This window comes from Doryrhamphus excisus, chromosome 18, assembly GCF_030265055.1.
Source record: "Doryrhamphus excisus isolate RoL2022-K1 chromosome 18, RoL_Dexc_1.0, whole genome shotgun sequence".
Classification (NCBI taxonomy): Eukaryota; Metazoa; Chordata; class Actinopteri; order Syngnathiformes; family Syngnathidae; genus Doryrhamphus; species Doryrhamphus excisus.
This window is the reverse complement of record NC_080483.1, coordinates 14,256,681-14,276,850: the sequence shown is the minus strand read 5'-3', so window position 1 is coordinate 14,276,850 and position 20,170 is coordinate 14,256,681. Positions and strand designations below refer to the sequence as shown.

Genomic DNA, 20,170 nt, shown 5'->3' with positions numbered 1-20,170 from the left:
ATCCATATACACATCAATACGTTGTCCAGTAGTTACATACATACAGTAAATACACAAATTTTATGCTGCATATTTCTGATTTGAGGAGTTTTGGTAAGTGAGGGATAATGCAGCAAAGCTTTCACGCTACAACTTGATTATTGTTTAATAGTATCTGTAGAGGCATAGGCATGTACTGCTTGCTTTTAGCAAAGTATATGACCAGTCCGAATATAAAAACACAGGAAAAGTGAGGTATGAATTGTCATCATTGGTTCTATTTTAAATGCAACCATGTTTTTTTTAATGATATTGAGTTTTATTCTATCATCTCCTCACAGCTAGCTGGCTTTGGTTAACATAAATAGTACATAACAACACAGCAGGCTTCAGCTGCTACATTTGGCATACTGAAGCACAGTACAAGACCATCAAAATAAAACACTGACATGGGGCCTCATTTATAAAAATGCTTGGAATCCTGACAAAGAATGCACGTCGTTTGCCGGAAACACAAAATGTGTATATGAACCAAAATATTTGATGATGCAATTTAAATGAATGCAATAAATGCAATTTGTGGTCCTCAAGTTATGCCCTTTGCACGCCTGCACGTCACCATTCAATATCAATGCAAAGTGATTCCTGATTGTGGCGTCCTTATGGAAAAAGCTTTTATTGCATTGCATTTTTAATCAAATACATAATATTCTCATAAAGATAAAATAAAGTAATGAAATATTCAAGTGTTACATTGTGCTTTTCATGTACTGTTTATTTTAATCTGGATACTTCACTGGTACGTAATGGTGTTTTTTTTGGGACTGATACCATGACTATTATTGTATTTGTAGTCACCATATGTTAACGAGCACATACAATATAGTATATTATATTTGATTGACAAATGATATCCATTAGTGCCATGTAAAATGGCAACACTTTCCACTAATGTTTTTATGTCAATAATAAAGTAACGATGGACAAACATTTATTGGTTTCCATAGAATGTTTATTTTTTTCTGCTTTTAGCCTTGTTTTAGCTCTGAATTAATGTATGGACATTGTATTTTAATGCATCTTTTTATTCAACTCTATTTTTATATATTTTTCTCTACTGTAAAGCGTCTTTGAGTACTCTGAAAAGCGCTATACAAATAAAATTTATTATTATTATTATTATTTCTAACACATGACTTCACAGCTAGGAGACCAGGGTTCAATTCCACCCTCGGCCATCTCTATGTGGAGTTTGCATGTTCTCCCCGTGCATGCGTGGGTTTTCTCCAGGTTCTCTGGTTTCCTCCCACATTCCAACAACATGCTAAGTTAATTAGCGACTCCAAATTGTCCATAGGTATGAATGTGAGTGTGAATGGTTGTTTGTCTATATGTGCACTGTGATTGGCCGGCGACGAGTCCGGGGTAAAAAAAAGCTGGGATAGGCCCCAGCACTCCCCGCGAACCTCAAACCTTGAACCCGGGTGCATGGACTTTTGTTGTGTGCATACGTAAGCTTTATAGATGAGACCCCTTGGCGTGACCATGTGACATATTGACTTTATAATAAATACATGGCTCCGAGCATCATTAAGCTTAGAAGGAATCAGTCAATAGCTTCTTTCACACATTCGTCAGATGGGCGGTAACGGTCAATCTGAGGTTTATTCACCTGTTCCTTTCACGCACAACCTGGAGAAACGAGGCATTCCTGTGAAATAATTATGCAACTTTGGACCCTGATACGGGCATTGTGAAATACCCTCGCACACAGGGAAGGTCCCACCTCTGTTACTGCGTCAGATTGACTTCATCCCCCAATTCTGTTTTGGTGCCAGTCATATAGTACAATGACGTTTAGAGGTGAAAGTGAAAGAGGCTACTGACTAAATAAAGCAGCATGTGTACAGTCAGCGGGTGCGGGTGTATTGACCGTTAAGCAAGGCAGCATTTTGGCTGTGTCTTTGGAAATGCTTGGTCATGCTTACCATAGTTACGAGGAGTCAGGATACAGCAGTTTGGGGAACCCATTGGGGGTTCTTCATGTGTCTTCAGGTAGTTTGACAGCAAACATCAGCATTGTATAATCTCCTCCTCCGGACCACCGGTGTCCATACCGACTTCCTTCTCGGCGCCACTCTGCTCTGCCTCCTCAGGAAGGGAGGTGCCATCGGACTTGTCACTCATTGTGTGTCTCTCTGCTTTGCCGTCGTCTGCTTTGATGCTCAACTGCGCTGGTTCACCATGTTGTTCCGTCTCTGTCTCTATCTCGACCACCTCGTTCCTCATCACTGAGAGACTGTTCCCTCCTTCTAAATGAGTCTCCTCCTTCAACGCTTTGTCGTTTTCCGGCCCTGAATGTCGCTCACAGAGCGGCCTTATGTCTTTGCAAAGTTCCTCCTCCTGCGGACATGGTCCAACTGGACGCTGATGGTCTTCGCTGAGGGTTGCAGCTTCCTTAGCTTGCCTGATACAGTTGATCCACTGCTGTTTGTTGAAGGCATCGCTGGCCTGAAAGCAGTGGCTCTGTTGCTGACCGCCACATCGGTAAGAAACACGAAAGAAATTCTTAGCTGTGGAGAAGAGACAGTAGAAAGCGACAACGGTCAGAAAACACTTCATTAAATTAATACGTACAGTAAACCTCGGATATATCGGATTCATAATGGACATAGATATATAATGGACATAGCAAACAGCCGGTGTGTATCTAGAGCCCATCGGATCTGCTCTGACCCCACACACCCCCAGCATGGACTGTTCTCTCGCCTGGCATCGGGGAGAAGGTTCTGCAGCATCCGCTGTAGGACGACCAGGTTCAGAGACAGCTACTTCCCCCTGGCCATCAGACTGCTGAATGCCAAATAAGCCCCTCTACCTTACTTACATTATTATTATTTATTTAATTATTTAAATTATTTGGGCAATTTACTGTTCACGCTGCACTTTACATTATGTTGTTCATATTTGGTGTCTATTATATCTATTTATTATTATTATTATTATTTATTATTACTTATCTTCTTTTGTGTCTGTTATTATATGGGAGCCAGGCAACGACATTTCGTTGGCAATTTCACTACTGTGTTTTTGTGCAATGACAATAAAGGGAGTCTGTCTGTCTGTCTGTTCAATTGTTCCCACTGGTTTTGTCCGATATAAGCGAAATCCGTTATATGCGTATACCGGAAAATGTCCGTTTTACGCATATATCGGATTTATATCCGGTATATGCGTAAATCGGATTTTATCTGTTATAAAAAGGCACTTCCTTGACTATGTTTCCAATGTACCTGGACTGGGCAATGAAAAGAGACGTAAGGTAATGAGAATTTAACTTTATTGGACTCTGAGCATAAGAAATTGTTAATTAAGCTAGGCCCTGTTACGCCCGTCAGGCCTACGTTATTTCCAATAGTGAGGTTAAGATCTCATTCACTGCTGTGCTAGTATTATTGACGTCACTCACTTTTATATTTGTCCTAAATCTGGAGCCAGGAGAAAGACAATAGCCAGTGACATCAACAAGATTAGCATAACGATGCGGCCATCCGATATATGCCAGGGAAATTTCATGGAAATGCATTGGAACGGGACTGGAGATTTTGTCCGAAATAGGTGAAATCCGTTATAAAAAATCCGATATATGCAATGAATTTTTATTGGAAATGCATTACAGAAAAATCGGTTCTTTTTTATCTGTCCGTTGTGAGCGAATTTCCGATATATCCGAGTCCGATATATCCGAGGTTTACTGTATATCTCGATGAGATGGAAAATATTGCGCAAAAGTCTCAGGACACCACGAATAAACATCTACAAGAAACTACAGTATGGTGGAACATCTAAAGTCCAAGCTGCTGAGGTTGTGCGCCTCTAAAGTCCATCACCCTCATCACCCTCCAAGAACCAGAAACAAATTTGATTTGAATTTGAATTAGGCCTTGTGGAGGTCTGCACTCGATTGGGTGACATTGCTAAAACTACACTCCTAATGGTGGCGTAAGACTTTTTTTTTTTTTATCCGAGAGCTACTAACTCCGCTCGTTGTTGCTGAAAGCCCCTCTGATGGACCCGCCCACTCTCATCTCTCCATCCAACAGATCCTCCAAGTCAAGGTCTCTGATCGGTATGGGCTGGCGGCAGAGCTGGTAGCCGACTGGCTGCTCGTTGAGCGACATGGATCTAGTGATGACCAACACGTCCTGGAACAGGAAGACGTGGAGCTTCTGCAGAGATCAGATGATTGACATGAATGAGCCGAAACAGCAAAAGGGGAACGTTGTAAACGTGTACTAACGAGGCCTCTGTTGTTCTTCAGCTCCCCGTGGCAGCTGAGCGTCCTGGAGCGCTCAATGAGGGTGTCCCTCATTCCCACCTCGGTGTAGAGCAGGCGGTCCTTATAGAACTGACACTCAGACTCTCCTGTGTGTCTGTTAATGTCCGCCACCACGCTCTGGACCATCAGCATCTGTGGAGCACACGCTTTTAGCACATGTGTTGATTTTCAGAAGAATGCTAAAAAATAGCATTGTAGATGACAACAATGTATCCCAACCGGGCACCGGAATGGACTTGAAAAGGAAGTAATTCAACTGAGAAATCCGGTCTCACCAGCAAAGTAATCATCAAAGTACTTTGTTAATAAGGTCAACACCTGACGGCATAACGAAGGAGATTATCTAACGCAGGGGTCTCAAACTCAATTTACTTGGGGGGCCACTGGAGCTAGGGTCTGGGCAAGGCTGGGCCGCATCAGGTTTTCCAAAAAAAAACAAAAAACGCATTTATTAAAAACAGAAAAATATACAAACTTTTTCAGTGCTTTGGTTCCGATTTTCTACAATAAAAGCTCTGATAAAACATTCCACTGTTCTCAAATATTTTAATTTTTCTGCACAAAATAAGATGAAAAATAAATAAACAAATCAAGAATAAAGAAAATCAATCAGTAATATATAAATATAATAATAATAATAAAACGGCAAATAATAAAAACTTAAGAAACCACATATAGTTGGTGGGTAGACAAATTATTTTTTTCAGATTAAAATGAACAAAGCATTATTAGAGCCCTGTAGACATGACAAAACACGACTATAGTCACATTTATACTCTTTTTATTTACAACATATTGCGCAACTGCAGGGTCTTGAGACACATGCTAACTCGCAAACTAGAGAGCTAGCGACCTAAGTTATTTCCTTTCAACTTAAATAGCCAAAAACTTACCACTTCCACACGGATAGGGAGGATAACTATTAACAGTTATTTAACCTTTAACATGAACGTTAATCAAACTTAATAATTTTTTTCTGGGTACATGATACCATACAGCATCCATATCAAACTTGCGCGGGCCGCACTAACATTAAACTTTCATATCAAGGCGGGGGCCTCAAACTAGTGTCCTGCGGGCCATATTTGGCGTGTGTTTGAGACCCCTGATCTAACGACTTGCTTTGCGCCCCCTCCCCTTCCCATCTTGTCCAGAACCCAACCTAACCCAACTCACCGCCTCGTCCAGGTGTTGCTGGTCCAGGTGGTCGTTGGGAGTGTGCTTCAGGATCTCCCTGAGGAGGAGCGGGTATTTCACCAGCCGGCTGCGAGGAATATCCAGGAAGTTCCACAAGTCCAACTTCCTGCTAAACGGTGATTGGAGGCAGCGCTGCAGGAAGTCCTGGACTCTGCGATCCTGCTTCTTCTGATCCAGAAGGTCCTTGGCCTTCACCTGGTTACTGCAGTAGGCCGTATAGGACGAGAGACATGGCAGCTGCAAGGGACACACACACACATGCTTGCTGGTCTACATTGTGTGTTGTAGTCTCCATAAACTGTTATCTGGACTCCATGACCCACCCAGTCAATCAGGATCTGTCCAACATGTTCGGTGGACCCGTCTGGTTTTCTGGCCTCACAGAGGCGACTCAGCAGGTCTGATAAGAGACACGACAGACAGTGTGAACATCTATTGTATCTCAGATTAACATAGGGGGACTTGAAGAGGAGCTGCTTCTTCTACCTTCATGCAGGGGAATCAATGAGTCCAGAGTACCAAAGATCTGGTTCAGTTCCAGCTCGGTCATGATGGAGAGCTTCAGCATGGGGTCATGGTAGGCCTGCACGACACACATGAACACACACACACACACACACGTCTGGACTGGTTCTGCATGGAGGTCATGTCCATGGGTTTATGTTTACCTTCTTTGCCAACTTGAGATCTTCTACCAGGTCTTGCTCACCCTGTGCCAACTCAAAAATGGCCTACGGGGACACAAGGTTCGTTAATAACTGATGCACCTACGTTCCCAAAGGGCGGTACGCTTACCCCCAAGAGTACACCAATTGTAATAAGGGGTACATGTATAAAAATGATCGCCTAACTCTCAGAATTACAAGTGTGCCTTAACGCCTCACCATTAAGGCACACTTTTATACCGCTTATCCTCACGAGGGTCGCGGGGGTGCTGGGGCCTATCCCAGCTGTCTTTGGGCGAGAGGCGGGGTACACCCTGGACTGGTGGCCAGCCAATCACAGGGCACATATAGACAAACAACCATTCACACTCACATTCATACCTATGGACAATTTGGAGTCGCCAATTAACCTAGCATGTTTTTGGAATGTGGGAGGAAACCGGATTCCCTGGAAAAAACTCACGCATGCACGGGGAGAACATGCAAACTCCACACAGAGGTCTTCTAGCTGTGTGGCCTGTGCGCTAACCACTCGACTACCGTGCAGCCGTGTCAAATATTGTTCATTCATTCATTTTCTATATATCAGAATATATATCAGAATTCTAGCTTCCACCTTAGGGTCTCACCTCCTGTCTCTTTATCTCTTTTGGACTGAGAGGCTGTGTTGCTCCCAAGTGAACATCGAACGTCTCACTCCAAAGCTTGCTGTCACGGCGCTTAGCAGCCGGGGCTGGTGCCGTGGATGCCCGTGTCATAGTTGTGGAGGTGGAAGAGTTGGAGATGGCTGCTGAGAACACGCGCGTCTTCATGGTGGATGAAGAAGACAAAGGAGGTGGTGGTGGTGGGAGAGGAGGAGGAGGAGCAGGAGGAAGTGCTCTCTCTGTTCGGAAGCTGATGGATCGCTGAAGGCGAATACATACATACAGGTAAAGGTCCATTCATTGAAGAAGAACTTCAAGGTTCTGGTTACAGACAACTAAAGCTCACCTGCAGTGTCTGACCAAACCTCTTCAGCGATGCTGTCTTGACGGGCGGCAGCAGACTGGCCAGAGATGTCATCCTGGAGACGGTGGCTTTGCTGCGCTTGGCGCTGGGCTCCTGCACGACAACAACAACAACAACATCAGAAGACCAGTCCAGAAGCTGTTTATAGCGGCATTCTGTAGAATGTACAAAGTGTTCTTCAAACTCAAACATATTGTTTCCCATATAGAAGGGGTCTCAAACACGCGGCCCACGGGCCAAATGTTAATTTAATGTTAGTGCGGCCCGCGCAAGTTTGATATGGATGCTGTATGGTATCATGTACCCAGAAAATATTATTAAGTTTGATTAATGTTCATGTTAAAGGTTAAATAACTGTTAATAGTTATCCTCCCTATCCGTGTGGAAGTGGTAAGTTTTTGGCTATTTAAGTTTAAAGTAAATAACTTGAAGGCTACCGTTTAGGTCGCTAGCTCTCTAGTTTGCGAGTTAGCATGTGTCTCAAGACCCTGCAGTTGTGCAATATGTTGTAAATAAAAAGAGTATAAATGTGACTATAGTCGTGTTTTGTCATGTCTACAGGGCTCTAATGATGCTTTGTTCATTTTAATCTGAAAAAAATAATTTGTCTACGGCAGTCAGTAGCAGCCATAATTCACATTGTACTGATATTCAAAAGATGCATTATACACGGACAAACAAAAAGTAAAAACTAGCACTCTGTTAAACTAGCTATAAAAGGTTGACACTTCTGATGTCACTCAAATTTCAGCTTTTGTAAGATATTTCAGTCCATTTAGATACTGCACACCATCCTATAGTGATAATTATATTATATTCATTATAATAAATATGGTAATGGTTTAATTTCATTTGAACATGCATCAGATTACAATTGAATGCATCACATAATCAGTTCCCAGTTCCACATGTCCAAAAGAAGTAGGAAGAAGCAAAGCTTATTAAATCCTACCCCTCCATCTGATACTTTTAGACAAAACAAAAAAAGCCAAAATCGTACCACTTCCACACGCAATAGGAGGATAACTTCTTTTCACTCTATCATGTTGGACATGCTGGAGCCTATCCCAGCTGTCTTCGGGCGAGAGGCGGCTTACACCCTGGACTGGTGACCAGCCAATCACAGGGCACATATAGACAAACAACCATTCACACTCACATTCATACCTATGGACAATTTGGAGTCGCTAATTAACCTAGCATGTTTTTGGAGAAATGCTCATCATCAAAATATTCAAATATTTATGTTCCTTTCACCTTGTAATGATGTGTAGAAAGGTATAACAACATTTCCCCCAATGTAATCAACATTTTACAATATAATCAGTAATTTATAGTTTAACGGCTAATTCAGTTGCGTGATTATCATCAATCATCTGCTCAAAACACGAGTGACAGCAACGCTACAGCGCCAAAATCCAAATTAAGAAGACAACATCACAGCTCCTCACCACAACTTGTTTGTCCCGACTGAACTCCACAGAGAACCTGGGCTTCAGCTGCTGCACCAGCAGAACCAGTTGGTTCTGCCCCGCAACCATGATGCTCAAACCCAAAACCCTGCTCGGGCTCCAAAAAGCTTCGAGACGAATGTCCAAGATGTCCCAAGTTGAAAATAAACGGTCCCTTTGTAGTGTCCGAAATAGACCGACACCAAAGAGTCGAACAAAAGCAGATGCCTGTAGACTTTGTAGGGCAAGTCAAGTTCTGGGAAAGGGAAAGGGAGTTTTGTGCCAACCCAGCAAGTAGGCTGAGGTCAACCTTGTGTTTCCTGAACACCCGCCTCCGCTGGTCCGATGGTCACATTGTGTCCTCAGCCAAAGATTGGGGACCAGAATATCAGCCGGGTTTTGATGGTGACAGCAACAACATCCCAGTCAATGACAGAATCCTAAGAGAGTCCAACATTCCAAGACCTGAATCTCGATGTTCAATGTTCTAGTTCTGTGGTTATTCAAGTCCCTCTTAAAGCTTCACCTTTCTGTGTATAAGTGATGCTCGCTCGCCTTTTAATGCTTTGTCAGCCCCCCCCCTCTCTTTTTGACTCACCCCGCTTTGTCACTCACTCACTCCTTCCCTTCCTTCCTTTCCACCTTTTCCTCCTTTCTGTCTCTCGTCTATCAATACTCTGAGCTCCAAAGTTCTATTTCTGCTCACTGAAGACCGCCCATAAACGGTCACAGTGTTGTCACATGACATTTAAAGTGTACTAACCATGTTCACTTGGAACGTGACCTGTACACAAGCTCATGATTATTTGTTACTGCCAACTGGTGCCACTGCGTACGCCAACATCGATCAGCGTCAATAGCAAGAGTACGGTAATTACAGGGGGAGGGGGGGGTGACCAGTAGCCTGGAGGCGGCAAAGCCTCTGCCCTGTTTTTTTTTTTTTTTTTGCAGCTGTTTTAAGTCGCTCGCTTGTGTTTGCTTGTGTGCATATTGAAATTATTTATGCTGCGCGAACCCCCCCCCCCCCAAAAGTGTTCTTGAGATGTCACGCTCAGGTTCAGGAGGCAGATGTGAGAGCCAATGATTGAGTCAAAAAAATAAACTCTAAAATGTACACAACCGGGGGCGGCACGGTGGTCGAGTGGTTAGCGCGCAGACCTCACAGCTAGGAGACCAGGGTTCAATTCCACCCTCGGCCATCTCTGTGTGGAGTTAGCATGTTCTCCCCGTGCATGCGTGGGTTTTCTCCGGGTACTCCGGTTTCCTCCCACATTCCAAAAACATGCTAGGTTAATTAGCGACTCCAAATTGTCCATAGGTATGAATGTGAGTGTGAATGGTTGTTTGTCTATATGTGCCCTGTGATTGGCTGGCCACCAGTCCAGGGTGTACCCCTGCCTCTGCCTCACCTTTAATCTCAAGTCTAAAGTAAAGTTGTGCAGAGCCAAGTCAAGTCTCAAGTCCTTACAGTCCTAAGCACTGCGTTAGAGTCGACTAGAACTAAACAATAGAAGTAGTGTAGAATTCAACAATGGAAGCACTGTTGCTTGATGTTTGCATGGACAGGTTGCTAGGCAACCTTATCTGCTTACCACAGCTTACACACGTAGAGAGCACTCACACACACCCTTGATTGGCACAAGCTGGAGCCAGTTAGATACAGACACATAGACGTACACCACTGTTTGAACTCAAAGAGTAGGCGCCGCTGTTGCTCCTTAAACCTCGCTTGCCTGAGGAAGAGCACTCATTGTCGGACACACTTGGTCAAAGACACTGCTGGTGCTGTGTCGTTTTTTGCAGGACTACCGTGTTCCAAACAGTGAGCACTGTGGTTTTCTCTACATCCGTGTCCGACACGTTTACTGTCTTCCCAAATAAAAGGAAATTTTAACAATGTAAGAATATATTGACTTATACGATGATAAATTCATTCATTCAATATCTACCGCTTATCCTCACGAGGATCGCGGGGGGTGCTGGACAGCGTATCCCAGCTGTCTTCGACCACTCGACCGCCGTGCAGCCCAAAGACAAAACAAAAAAAAGCCAAAATCGTACCACTTCCACACGCAATAGGAGGATAACTTCTTTTCACTCTATCATGTTGGACATGCTGGAGCCTATCCCAGCTGTCTTCAAGCAAGAGGCGGGGTACACCCTGGACTGGTGGCCAGACAATCACAGGGCACATATAGACAAACAACCATTCACACTCACATTCATATATAAATATATAATATATAATAATATAATAAATTAAAACAGACCGTTTGGGCAGGAAGCACAAAGGAAATACAGCTAGAATACGTATCTAAATGTTCGAAAATGTTTTCTGTGCGGGTTATTGTGTGTAGCTGCTCTATAGAAGACCACAACTCAACACAGAGAGTTAAAAAATTAGCATAATTGGTCCCTTTAAGGTTTGAAGCTGAAAGGAACAATGTCAGTCACTCATATAATGTCCTGTTCAGTGGCAAAAAAAAGAAAACAACACTGGTCATTGTGTCATATTTAGAGCAGTTTCCATGGTTTACTTTGGATCCAGTCACTGATGGCAGAGTCAGGAAGTCAGAGCACCCGTCGTGACATCTGACCTCGACATGAAACACATGTAGCCTTCAGTGGACAATGGCTGGCCGTCTGATTCAGCTCCATTGTACACAAGTGGGCTGGTGTGCTGGCAGACGTTTGACACACTGGACCCGACTGACTAAAAGCTCTTATTTCACTCTGACACATGGCCACGTTGCAAATGCAATAGTGGCATCTGCAGCATGTGTGGAGCAAAATATCACCTTGTACTTCGGTACGAGGTGCATTATTAAAAAAAAAAAAACTTAAACTATATCATGGAAAGCAGGAAGTGAACAAATGTAACAGTTACTGATTGTAAAAGGACCAGATGGAGGGGTAGGATTTAATAAGCTTTGCTTCTTCCTACTCTTTTTGGACATGTGGAACTGTGAACTGATTATGTGATGCATTCAATTGTAATCTGATGCATGTTCAAATGAAATAAAACCATTACCATTACCATGTTGACAGTTACTATGGTACCCATTATGTCATTGTATGGTCTTATCACCTCGTACTTTGGTACGTGACAAAAAAATAAGAAAATAACCAAATACATTTAAAAAAAAAATTAAATGAAAATTAGAATTAATTAAATAATTAAAATTAATTAATTAATACTTAGAATTAATTAAATTAAAAAAAATAAAAATGAATGAAAAAAAACTTGAATTATATTAGAAAGGCAGGAAGTGAACAAATGGAACAGTTACTGATTGTAAAAGTACCAGATGGAGGGGTAGGATTTAATAAGCTTTGCTTCTTCCTACTCCTTTTGGACATGTGGAACTGTGAACTGATTATGTGATGCATTCAATTGTAATCTGATGCATGTTCAAATGAAATGAAATGAAAACCATTACCATTACCATTACCAAAATAAGGACATACAGCAATGGAAGAGTGACAAGCGCTCTTCTGTCCCCAATCCATAATTGCTCATCAAACCATGTGACCCCAGTAGAAATTAATTAAGGCAGGGGGAAAAGTCGATAATTAATTGGATGGCAAACGACAGCCACCACAACTACGTACCTCACGTGTTGTTTTTCTTTTAAGCCTCTATAGGTACAAAGAAGGGGATGACCGTCACCATCAAATAAATGAGTATAAATTGCATATAAAGAGTGCAGTGCAGCAATGTGGAGGGCTGGCATCCTGTGCTGGGCTAATCGAGCGGGAAACTCCCGGGAAGGAACTGGCGGCTGCCGGCTCTAAAAATACAAATGCATGCAAGATCGGGGACCCAACCCGAGGGACAAGACAACACGCCACACACCAAGGTAGAAAAGTCTTTTCAGTCAAGAATTGTTGAAGTTCCCCCAATGGGAAAATGGGGGTCATTATTGGGTCATTGGTTCAGTCCGTTTTGAAAGATATAAACTGAAACTGAGCACAAAGTAAGAAACTTCATAAAGATGATGCTTCCTAATAGATTGCATGTGATCGCCCTACATTGTTGGTGATGCAGTCGTCCCTCGTTTATTGCAATTAATTTGTTGCGAATTAAGATTCAATATTAATGAATGTAATATTTTCGTAGTTAGAGCATAGAAAACCCGTTTATCACTTTGTAAATAATATTTTTACCATTATTAGAGCCCTCTAGACGTGAAATAACACCCCTACAGTCACCTTTACACTTAGACCTAACTAGATAGCCTCTCCAATTTACCCATTGTAAACTTAAGAAAGTGTTTCGAGGGATGGAGGACAAAGTAAGAGGACAAAATTTTACCACTTCCACACAAAGTGGCAGGAGAGCTATGTCGTGTCAGATATGCTGTGGCTGACTACATGCAGTGTAGTGACGCCTAGTGGCCAGAATACTATAACTTGTTTTTCAATATTTTTTTTTACAAATAATCGTCCAGTCATTTTTATTGAATACATTAAAAAAAATAAAAATAAAGGGAAAGTGGTAGAAAATGAAATAAAAATAAAAATAAAAATAAAAAATAAAAAATAAAAAATAAAAAATAAAAAATAAAAAATAAAAAATAAAAAATAAAAAATAAAAAATAAAAAATAAAAAATAAAAAATAAAAAATAAAAAATAAAAAATAAAAAACGTGATGTAGAAAGGGACAAATGTATATGCTTATTTTTAACATGGTAATCAAGTTGCACAAATTAAGTTTTTGGTTGGTTTACTTTCTTTTAATTAAGATATTATTTACTGTAGATTGTAAACTTATACCAAGGTCCTGAATATGTGTGTTTATTAATTCCATATATCCATTTTCTATGCCGCTTGTCCTCATGAGGGGCGTGGAGCCTATCCCAGGTAACTTTGGTTATGTTATTACTTCCTTTTAGTTTTATTTAGTTATATTAATAGTGATGTATTTATTTTTTTTACAATTGTAGGGCAACTAGGAATGTTAAAAATGTTACTTAAAGCATTGCCTGTACGGTTAATAAACCCTTTATGATGGCCACAGTTTCATCCTGAAGCTCATTATTCCCTATTGGATCATGTTTTAATTTGGGGTTTCCACTGTACAAAAGTTGGCAAAAAAAGCGAACTTACGTTGATGTCCAGACTGCAGAGACTGAGCGAGTCTGCATCTCTGCTCGCCTGCTTCCTTTTCTTCTGCAACACACAAGGTACATCACATTACTCCACATTAGCATGGATGCTGCAGTTCGGGGCGGAGCTGATCGGCGTTATGAAGCAAGTATCGTCCGATATCGCTTTTTCACTGATATCAGCGATCGGAGCACCCCTATTTATGACGGTAGGTACAGTAACCACTGATGTCACCGAGGCAACGCCCTTTTTTTCCTGCAGGCCACCATGGCAACTAAACAGGAAGAAACACAAACACACAACCCGACAGGTCATCGGGGTTGCACTGAAGTGTGACAGTAAGACGTGGGAGGCGGCAAGGAGAGGACACGAGAAGAGGAGAGGATAAAGGGGGGATACCGGTAAGGGGGGGGAAACAATGGCGGGAAGTGTGACGTTTACTCAGTATTGTGTTGCGACTTTGTTGTGAGCCGGACGTTATGTAATTGGGCAGACTTTACCTTTAAGATTAACTCAATGCCATTAAAGGACATTAAAGACAAGGACTTTGGTCTAAGGTCCAGGACCAGGTCCAACGTGGAACGTGGACTGATTGTGTGTCTTGTCAAACATTCATATTGCAGTCAACTTCACGCAGCTTTAGAACGACAATATTGATCCCAAGCAACAACACAACTGAACGTAGAACAACAAATTGGCTCCATTTTTTGGGAAGCAGTGTATAGTATATTTATTTATTAATACTGCTTTACTTCTTCTTACACTTGTGTAACATGTTAAAATGTCGTTTAATAAAGCATTTATGATGGCCACATTTTAACACTGGAACAGACCGACTCATTTTCCTAAAGAAAAAGTAGTTTGAAATGCAAATAAATTAGAGGTGGACCAGTATGCCATAAATAAATATATGATAAATATATAAAAATAAAAATAAAAATAAAAATAAAAATAAAAATAAAAATAAAAATAAAAATAAAAATAAAAATAAAAATAAAAATAAAAATAAAAATAAAAATAAAAATAAAAATAAAAATAAAAATAAAAATAAAAATAAAAATAAAAATAAAAATAAAAATAAAAATAAAAATAAAAATAAAAATAAAAATAAAAATAAAAATAAATATAAAAATAAATATAAAATAAATTGTGTTTAACTTAAGAGGGAGAGTAGAATTTTTTGCATTTTTCCATCAGAGACTCACCCGATAGTAAACAAAGAGACAGCAGCCCATCATCAGTGTGAGATCTGCTCTTCAATTTTGACTTGAAATATTTGCAGTCACATCTGATGCTGCCCTTCTCTGCCTCTTCTTCTTCTTCTTCTTCCTTCTCCAGACTCACTCAACTCTTTTCCACACATGCATTCGACCAAGAGTGATGTCTTCTCTTTTGTATAGCCTCCTGCGTGGTATCACTTCTGTTCAAACATTCCTCATGTTCTCTTCGCTCCCATCTAAAAACATCGCTCGTCGACTGCAAGTGCGGTCTCTGAAGAACAGGAACCCTTCGCATTGTGTGCGTCCACTGCTCAGTTCCCATTGGACAAACAGGAAGTGACGGTGGTTGGGAAAAACAGGCTAAAATTAGGAGCTACAGGAGACGCGGGGGGGACCCCATCATGACAACAAGATCATTAACTCAGCTAACACAAAAAAAACATATGTTTGGACTTGTATCTAATGGCTAAAAGCTAATTCGTGTTTATGGACATTTACTATAAAGTTACCATGGGTGACATGATGGCAGAACCCGCTGGACGGCCCTGCAGGAAACCTTTACTCTGCTTGGACTACATCATCATCACACAAGGCTTGTCACTCATCATTCTGGACTTTATAGAACAGAACTGTGATCTTGGAGTCCAATAATTAGCCCCCTGTGTTATGTTCTGGGGCTGCACGGCGGATGAGTGGTTAGCGCGCAGACCTCACAGCTAGACCAGGGTTCAATTTCACCCTCGGCCATCTCTGTGTGGAGTTTGCATGTTCTCCCCGTGCATGCGTGGGTTTTCTCCGGTTTCCGGTTTCCTCCCACATTCCAAAAACATGCTAGGTTAATTGGCGACTCCAAATTGTCCATAGGTATGAATGTGAGTGTGAATGGTTGTTTGTCTATATGGTGACCAATCCAGGGTGTACCCCACCTCTCGCCCAAAGTCAGCTGGGATAGGCTCCAGCACCCTGCCAATTAACGGAGCATGTTTTTGGAATGCTAGGTTAATTAGCGACTCCAAATTGTCCATAGGTATGAATGTGAGTGTGAATGGTTGTTTGTCTATATGTGTCCTGTGATTGGCTGGCCACCAGACCAGGGAGACACCAGACAGCTGGGATAGGCTCCAGCACCCCCGTGACCCTTGTGAAGATAAGCGGTATTTGGAGTCGCTAATTAACCTAGCATGTTTTTGGAATGTGGGAGGAAACCGGAGTACCCGGAGAAAACCCACGCATGCACAGGAAGAACATGCAAAACTCCACACAGAGATGGTTGAGACGGGGATTGAACTCGGGTTGTGAGGTCTGCGCGCTAACCACTTGAACACCGTGCAGCCTCACTTTCGTGAGTACATACATCAATTTTTAATCCAATTTTCAATGTATACTGCTGTACACTTCCATCCATTTTTGATGACCTTTTGTTGTGGTACCGTGTGCAGTGGTTGATTACTGAAAGGGGCGGTGCTATACACAGCACAGTGTGTCGATTGGTTGAGAGAGGATGGTCAGAAGAGGACACAAACCAAAAAGAAAGTGGGAAACAGGAAGGATTTCATCTCACCCCTCTTAAGGACCAGCCGTCAGCCGAGAGAAAGGAGAAGGAGGCCGTCTTCTTTTGTGGCTTAACCCTGAAATGGCACACAGAGGGGAAAAAGGATGAAGGGATGAGCGGAAGAAGAGACAGACAAAAGGGGTCATGCGGTTCTGGCTATGGGCCACGTGGGCAATCGCCCAGGGCAAAGGCATTCCTTTTGAAACACTTCAAGTTTAAAATAAGTCGAGTTAGCTCAGGCGCTTGCTATGGTAGCGCTCCCGTAGCCTGTGCATTATGGTTGAGCTATGTGTTGTGAACAAAGAATTAAAAAGAGTGTAAAAAGAGTGACTATAGGGGTGTTATATCATGTCTACAGGGCTCTAATAACATAAAAAAAATTGTTTAGAAAAGCATATATTTACAAAATCAGGCGTTTCTATGCTGTTTCTATTCTCCAACTAAATAAAAAAATAAATAAAAATAAAAATAAAAATAAAACTGGGATAGGCTCCAGCACGTCCGCAACCCTCGTGAGGATAAGCGGTAGAAAATTAATGAATGAATTAATAAATAAATACAAATAAGTTTTAAAAAGCCGATTCATTGATCAATCAAAAAAATAACATACAGATTAATCAGTTATTAAAATAATCATTAGTTGCAGCCCGACTGTTGTCATGTTCAAAAATGTAAACTGTAAAATGTTACTTTAACATGCAAATTAAGCATTTTTTAAAAATTATTATGTTTACAAAAAACACTTAGAACAACAAAAAAAAAACTCAAAACTTTGCGACTATTGCTACAACAAAACAGTGCTGCAAAATCAAAAAAATGTTTTGGGTCACAATAAATAAATAAAAAATCATTCTGGAAGCACAATTATGTTTACATTTTATCCAATCATACGTATATGATGAAAACAACCATGTGTCAATGAGATGATTCATTCCTGAACTACACTGACATAACCTGTACCACAACATTCTATCTCAGCCGACTACCCGCCTTTTTAATGATCATTCTGACTTTCTTTTGTTGGTATTCACCACTTTATGACTTTGCATTTTCCCTTGTTGCCAGACTCTGTCAATAATGTTGACTTTGAAAGCCAAAAACGAGCATACACTTGCTAACAAATAAGGGAGCCAGCAATGCAGCATACTTGAGTGAGGTGCTGGAATGAGATGATTTAATGGCTTCAGGACAAACGTCATCGTCACTTAAATGCGGATGAGCAACATTTCTACAAAAGATCCGCATCAACTTCTCCTTCCTGTCTCCTGACAGGTAGTCTAGTTGCACTTTTGTTTTTGAAAAAAGGGTGACGTCACCACAGAGGGATATCAGGGATGTGATGAGAACCATAGGAAAAGGAAAATGGCTGCCCAGCACAACATGAACAGTGCAGTTCATTTATACATATCACAAGGCTTTAATTCATACAGCAATACATTTTTAATGCCACAGCATCTCAATGGGATTCAGATCAGGACTTTGACTTGGCTTGTTTTTCTTCAGCCAATCAGAGGTGGACTTGTTGGTCTGTTTCGGATCATAGTCCTGCTGCGGAACTCAGTTTGGTTTCAATTTGGTTTTCATGGTTTCATTTATCACAGCAAGTCTTCCATGTCCTAAAGCAGCAAAATAGCCACAGAACATCACACTACCACCACCACATTTTACTGTTGGTATGATCTTCTCTTTTTTTTTAATGCGGTGTTTTCTGGCAAAAAATGAGATAAGCCTAAATCTTATTTTAGTTCAGCAGTGGTTTTGGTCTAAGAACTCTGCCATTCAGGCCGTTTTTGTCTTTCTTATGGTGGATTCTGGCCTTGAACACCGACCTTAATTTAGGCAAGTTCTTTGGAAGTTGTTGCGGGGTCTTTTGTGACCCCTCAGAAGAGTCATCGCTGCACCCTTGGGGTAATTTTGGTTGTCCCGCCACGACTGGGAAGATTCACCACTGTTCCATGTTTTCAACATTTGTGGATAACGGCTCTTACTGTGGTTTGCTGGAGTCCCAAAGCTTAGAAATGGCTTTATAACATTTTCCACTTAAACGCAGGAGTGATAAACCACTGTTATATTATAATAGGGGGGAAATCACTTTTTCCAGTTCAGGCCATGTCAGTTAAAACTAAAAAGTTTCCATTAAAACTGCATTTTGTCCTCAGTTGTGTGGTTTGATGATCTGAAATATTTAAGTGTGAAAAAAAAAAAAAAGTGTGCCAAAAAAAAAAAAGAAATCAACGGGGGGGGGGGGGGGGGGGGGGGGTTCACATCACTGTTTATTTACTACACCAGCAAGTCACATGGCTCACCCTAAGGGCTTTGTGTTTGTGTCGCTTAAAAAGAATAAAATTGGATTTAGAATGGGAGGAAATCAGACAAGCTGTACTCTTAAAAGCACAGCAGTTTTATCCTTAAACATGTCTGGAGGGGATGACCCACTTTTTCATGGCTGGTTTAACTCCCTTTTACAGTATTGCGGCAACGCCTACTTCAACGTGAAGACGCTAGCAGCCTGTGATTGGCTGACATTCAAAGGCTGCAATGTAATACATTTTAATTGATGACTCATGTGCACTCTGTACACTCCTGTCGTTACTGTTTTGGTACACAGTACAGTAGATTGTTTCTGTAGCATTGTTTATGCTCTCTCTAAAGTCAAGATCTACTGGTAAAGGTTGTATAATGGCCATAGTTTACTTTACTTTACTTCCTGTGATGACAAATGCTTCAAATTTCAAACTCAACAAAGTACTTCAGAGGTTCTATTGTATAAATACTAAAAAAAAGTGCCACCAATACTATATCTGGTACAAGTAATCCCCCTCCAATGTAGTCTAGCTTCAAATGTACACAACCTATGCCATGCAAACACGCCCCCTAGTGTATGGATGGTATCATAGCAACTTAATTGGCCGCTTAGGGAGACTACTTTTTTTTTTTTTAATCACAAAAGTGCATTGTTTTGGTACAGATATGTGTTTAGGGCCCAGAAAAGTGTAAGTAAAAGAAGAAAATTATTTTGACACCTCATAAAGAGCAAATTACATTTACATAATCGCATACGTGTAGATAGTATTGCTTTTAAAGAGAACAAAAGCAAGCTTTAGTCATAGTTAACATCACAGCAGGCCGCCATTTTGGAACACATTTGTTTATATTTACAAACTACCCTCAAGCTAATATTTCGCTGTCTCGTCACAACACAAAAGTGTACTATAAGTTTTTAATCTCTGAAAGCGAGACAGGAACAGCGAAAGGCCTCAATGTAACGATATATTAAATCAAAACCTATCAAATCTTCTCACTGTGCTCACCTTGATTGAGAATGACGTCCATCACCTGTCTGCATCTGACCGCAAGCTCCTCCTCGTCCGAAGCCGCCAAACTTCTGACAAAACAACAACAACACACACCGAAACAAGAGGCTCCCGGTGAAAGAGCATATAAAAATGTTTCGATAACACAGGTCAAAGTCAAAACTCTCAGCCAAAAGTCCGCCCAGCAGAGAAAAAAGTGACTCAACTGACAAGCACCTTGTTCGCCCAGTCAAGCTAGCGACAGTGAGAAAGAACCACTTCCGGTGAAGCTTGTAAAAGTAAGAACTTTTGTTTGTGCTTTTCCGTTCATGTGCAAATACAGTACATAAATTGAG

At 41.2% G+C, this 20,170-nt stretch overlaps 1 protein-coding gene across 5 annotated transcripts; it reads right to left on the bottom strand.

Moving 5' to 3' along the window:
• Positions 1–295: 295 nt before the first annotated feature.
• arhgef3 (Rho guanine nucleotide exchange factor (GEF) 3) lies at positions 296–20,068 on the bottom strand. 5 transcript variants are annotated; one of them, XM_058055490.1, is made up of 12 exons: positions 19,833–20,068; positions 16,531–16,597; positions 13,750–13,812; positions 7,171–7,281; positions 6,810–7,085; positions 6,184–6,246; positions 6,002–6,098; positions 5,839–5,915; positions 5,495–5,752; positions 4,280–4,450; positions 4,019–4,208; positions 296–2,552 (listed from the first exon to the last, which is right to left on the bottom strand). In XM_058055490.1, the coding sequence occupies exons 1-12, from the start codon at positions 19,865–19,867 to the stop codon at positions 2,053–2,055; spliced, it is 1,908 nt and encodes a 635-aa protein (XP_057911473.1). In that variant the 5' UTR covers positions 19,868–20,068; the 3' UTR covers positions 296–2,052. The 5 variants fall into 5 exon arrangements, with proteins under 5 accessions (XP_057911473.1, XP_057911474.1, XP_057911475.1 ...); XM_058055491.1 differs by having other exon boundaries at positions 13,750–13,809; XM_058055492.1 differs by lacking the exons at positions 16,531–16,597; positions 19,833–20,068 and adding an exon at positions 14,955–15,517.
• Positions 20,069–20,170: the final 102 nt, after the last annotated feature.